We start from the raw sequence: 4,644 nt of genomic DNA, 5'->3' as shown, positions 1-4,644 counted from the left end.
TTTTCTGTCTCTATTTACACATTCTTTCATCCCCTTAAATCTAAGAACTGGTACTCTAATGGATTGATAGAGACCAAGAGAGACGTGGTCAAGGGAAGATTAAATCGGAACATGTGTGGAGAACCAGGAAGGCCTCCATGTGAGCTCTGTTCCACTTGAGATCTGCTTGCACTAGAGATGGGTTGTGATTATCAGGGTGTGCTGGTCTGCTCTGTTCTCTGTTGTACATAGAAGCTAGCTACAAGGACACAGTGGCATATCTTTACCGCCACCACCAGGAGCTAAGGCAGAAAGATTGAGAACTCAAGGCCAGCTGGACTAAACAGTGAGACTTTGTACAAAAAAAGGGGAGGGATTTGCTTAGCTGTGTAGTCTGCTGCTTAGCATGCTCACAGCCCGAGGCTTAATCCTCAGCAACACAGAGAGAAAAAGAGGCCCTGCTGGCCTGACCCTAGGAGGAAGTGTTTGTATTGTGCAGACTTGAATTCCAGCAAAAATGCATCTGTCGTCGAGTCGGGGTCTTCCTGTGTAGCTCAGACTGGCCTGGAGTTAAGTCCTGCTTCAAACTAGTAATCCTCCTCTCATGTACTGCATCTCAACCATGGTTCCCTTCTCTCATGTACTACATCTCAACCATGGTTCCCTTCCCCCTATTCACCCTACCTCCCCTCCCCTCTGCCCCGTTCCACCCGCCTCAACTCCCCTCAGAAAAAAAGTCAGTCTCCCAGGGACATCAACCAAACACGGCATAACAAGCTACAATAAGACCAGGCACACACCATCATCACATCAAGGCAGAACAAGGCAGTCCAGTAGGAAGAAGAGGGTCCACCGTGTAGGCAAGAGAGTCAGGAACAGTCCCCGCTCTCGCTATTAGGATTCTCATAAGAACACCAAGCTACTCAGCTGTAAGGTATATGCAGAGGACTTAGGTCAGAACCCTGCAGGCTTCCTGACTTGAGTCCTAGTCAGTTGATTCCGTGGGCCATGATCTCACGCTATGCTCCGACCCCTCAGGCTCCTCCAATCCTTTCTCCCCCTCCTCTGAAGAATGCCGGCGCACCTCCTAATGTGTGTGTGGCTGAAGGACTCTGCATCTGCTTCAGACAGCTACTGGATGAGAGCTCTCTCCTTTCTTTGGTGACGATTCTGCTAGGCTCAAGTCACAGAACACTCTGCAAGCAGGGCAAAAACTGTAGGTTGAAGGTCTTGTGGCTGGGTTGGTGTCTCAGTCCATTCACTTGAGGGTTTGCCTCGTTACAGAAGATGGCTGCTTCAGGCTCCGTGTTCCCCATGCCGGAGTCTTTGCCAGGGTTACTCGAGTCCATTGGTTTCCACTGCACCAGGTTTCCACCTCGCCCCTGAAATGCCCCCAATTTCACTCATTTGTCCCAGTATTTTCTCTCTCCTCCCCCTGCCCCTGATCCCTCCTATTCCCAACCCCCCATGCCCCCAAATCCACCCAAAAAAATCTATTCTATTTCCCCTTTCCAGGGAGATTCATGTGCCCCCAACCCCCATCCCTCCTCGTTGCTTAGTCTCTCAGGGTCTGTCAACTACAACTTTGACTTTACAGCTAATATTCAGTTATGTTAAGCACACACCATGGTTGTCTTTCTGGGTCTGGGTCACCTCACTCAGGATGATTTCGTTCTAGTTCCATCCATTTTCCTGCAAATTTGATGATGTCATTGTTGTTTCTAGCAGCTGAGCAGTACCCTAGTGTATAAATGTACCACACTTTCTTTATCCATCCTTCGGTTGAGGGGCATCCGGGCTGTTTCCAGTTCCCGGCTGTTATAAATAAAGGGCTATGAACATAGTTGAGCAAGCGTCCCTTTGATAGGATGGAGTGCCCTTTGGGTATTTACCCAGCAATGGTATAGTTGGGTCTTGTGGTAGATTGATTTCCAATTTTTTGAGAAACCGTATTGACTTCCTAAGTGCCTTACAGGTTTGTGCTCCCACCAGCAGTGGAGGAGTTCTCCCTTGCTCCTCATCCTCGCCAGCAGGAGCTGTCACTTGTGTTTTTGATCACAGCCATTCTGAAAGGTGTAAGATGGACTCTCAGAGTCATTTTGATTTGCATTTCCCTGATGGCCAAAGATGCTGAACGTTTCTTTAATGCCCAGGAAATTTGAAACAGCAAAATGAACTAAGTATCTGAAGCAAAGGAAAGAGGGTCTACAGTAAGAGATAATCAAGTGGGGATACAGACACAGTGTTGTCTCTAGGTTATAAGTGGTACTTTCAGATCTGATGCATAGAGGACACCTTGTCAGACTGTAGAAGCAAAGGGCAGTATGGAAAAATTCTCATCATTTATAGATGGATTACGGTGAATTTTATGCCATGTTGTAGTTCTTTATTATTTATGTGTGTGTGTACATGTATAGTATGTTCATATATATGTACACATACACACACACACATACTGATACACACATGCACACTTGTAGGAACTAGAGGACAGCTTTCAAAGAGTTGGTTCTCTCCTTCCACCATTTGAGTCCTGAGGACTGAATTCAGGTCATCAAGCTTGGTGGCAGGGCTCCTTTACCGGCTGAGCCACCTTGTCGGCTCCCATGTCCTGTTTCTTAGCTTCAGTTAATCTATTGCTATAAAATACCCCAGCTTGCGGGTTTGCAGACTGCTATTAAGTATAAGACACAGAACTGCCTTGAGGGATCGATCCATTTGAAGTGTGAGCGAGGAGGGAAGAGAGGCCTGTTTTGAACAACTTGGCCCTTTCATCTGTCACTCTGGTTATTGGGTGGTGGTATACATCCCGGCAGGCATCCTGTCCTTCTGGTGATGAGGCAGGACATGGAGCCCTTTAGTTGCCCAGGCCTCTGGGGGAGCAATTACTACTCACTGGCTCCTTGAGCTGTGTGTAGATGTCCTACCCCTGTTTTTGCCCAGACTTCGCCCAAGCAATGATTTGATAATAAGAGATCCTGATTACATTAAGCAGCCATTTGCTTCTGGATGATGATGTTATAAAAGGGTTGCCATCCACACTGCCTGCTTCTCAGAGGTCAATAATAGTCTTTATAATCGAGTACAAGCAGAAGGATGCGCTGTCTATTCCTGGCCACTTTTCCTTTGTTCCATCAGAACGGGAACGTGCTCTGTGCTTTCCCAGCTGGCTCCTTCTGGGCCTCACCTTTGTCGTTGAATTTAGAAGTGGCTATACTGGGAAAGTGCCTGGGCACTGAGTTTGCAAACTGCTAAACTTTGTAAATTAGGATCACACACTCTGGGGCTATCATCTATGGTTCTCAACACACACACATATTCATGTTCACACTTGTCATTCTTAAAACAGCAGCTTTTCCATTACTAAGATAGTCTTAGTGAATGTGTAGTGGTTCTGCCAGATCCCAGACTTAACTGGGCTGCTCTCAGTATTAGCAGTATTGGAAATACAGCCCGTCTGGAGTATTTAGACAAGCAAGACAAGAAGGGGCTTGAAATACCCCCTAGTGTACCACTTGTTCAGCCCATTTGAGTCAGGAGCCCTGGAAACCGCTGACTGCCTCATCCTGTAGGCTGTGGAGGTAATGCAGTCAGAGGGCGGGCAGGGCTGCTAATGCCCCGCCTGGTCTGGCATTGCCTGTGCGCAGCTCCCTGGGAGCTCAGAAACCACACAGAGGTTGTAATTGGTCGCTAGACCACACCTAGTTGTTGAGTGCTCCAGCTGCCTGAAGACCTCTCAGCTCTGCCCAGATCGCTGGAGTGTGCACAAGTCTACTTTCACCAGACCTGAGAGCGGCTGTGGAAGCTGTGGAGGTGGAAGAGTCGTGGAAACTTTGCCAAGTAAGTAAATTGGTAAGAGTGGGAAACTAGAGGCTGCCATTGATGGTAACTGCTAGGCAAGGCAGCAATGAAATTGAGCTAGCTTGTGACTCTTAGCATCTGAGGTGAAATTAGCAAAGGGTGGATGCATAAAGCATATCAAGAGAGATATGAATGAAATCGAGTTAGTACCCATCACTTAACACCCTTCAGTTTTAATCCTGACTGGCTATTAGGCAAGCATACTGGGGGCACACACAAGAAAATTTCCTTAAAATCTACTATCGACAAGGCCAGGGGAATGACGAGGGAATGAGCAATGTCCTGCTGCTTCCCCTCCACTATGAGACAGGGCTGCGGCTTGAGTGAAGGGAAAATAAAACTGTCTTCCACTAGTCCATTTGCTGCACCAGCTCCATTAAAAATGCAAGAGATGGTGGGAAGAGAGGGCCGGGTTGGAGCCTAATGCAGAGTCAGGACTGGAAAAGACCAGGCTCCTTCCCTTGTCTGAGTTCAAGTGCCAGTGACAGTTGGGGGCAACTACTGCTTTGGACTTTCAGTGTAGGGGAGAATAGCACTTTGGGCTTCCTTGGCCTTGGAAGAGTACTGTTCATTGCGTGCACCCTGCGCGTGCTCAGGCTCCCGGTCTCTGCAGGGCGATGCCGACCTCGTCCACCATCCACGTGCTGCAGTTGCTGCGGGAGCTGCTCGCCTTCGTGCTCCTCAGCTACACTGTGCTCATCGGGGCGCTCCTGCTGGCCGGCTGGACCACCTACTTCTTGGTGCTGAAGTGACAGCGCTCCGGCCCCGCCCTGCTCCGCCCCGCCCCACCGTGGCTCCGAGCTT

At 48.7% G+C, this 4,644-nt stretch overlaps 1 protein-coding gene across 1 annotated transcript; it reads left to right on the top strand.

Moving 5' to 3' along the window:
• The first annotated feature begins 3,866 nt into the window (after positions 1 to 3,866).
• On the top strand, positions 3,867 to 4,599 carry LOC147005353 (uncharacterized). The gene has a single exon (XM_085837161.1). It carries the CDS (start codon positions 4,458 to 4,460, stop codon positions 4,590 to 4,592), a length of 135 nt encoding a protein of 44 aa, XP_085693287.1. The 5' UTR covers positions 3,867 to 4,457; the 3' UTR covers positions 4,593 to 4,599.
• The last annotated feature ends 45 nt before the right edge of the window (positions 4,600 to 4,644 follow it).

Source organism: Mus caroli, unplaced genomic scaffold (genome assembly GCF_978045245.1).
Source record: "Mus caroli unplaced genomic scaffold, Mus_caroli_1 scaffold_4, whole genome shotgun sequence".
Classification (NCBI taxonomy): Eukaryota; Metazoa; Chordata; class Mammalia; order Rodentia; family Muridae; genus Mus; species Mus caroli.
Note: the sequence above shows the minus strand (reverse complement) of the source record. Positions and strands in the feature narration are given on the sequence as shown.

Excerpts from the sequence above, each read along its gene's own strand:
- LOC147005353 (XM_085837161.1), top strand. The coding sequence starts at position 4,458 with ATGCCGACCTCGTCCACCATCCACGTGCTGCAGTTGCTGCGGGAGCTG.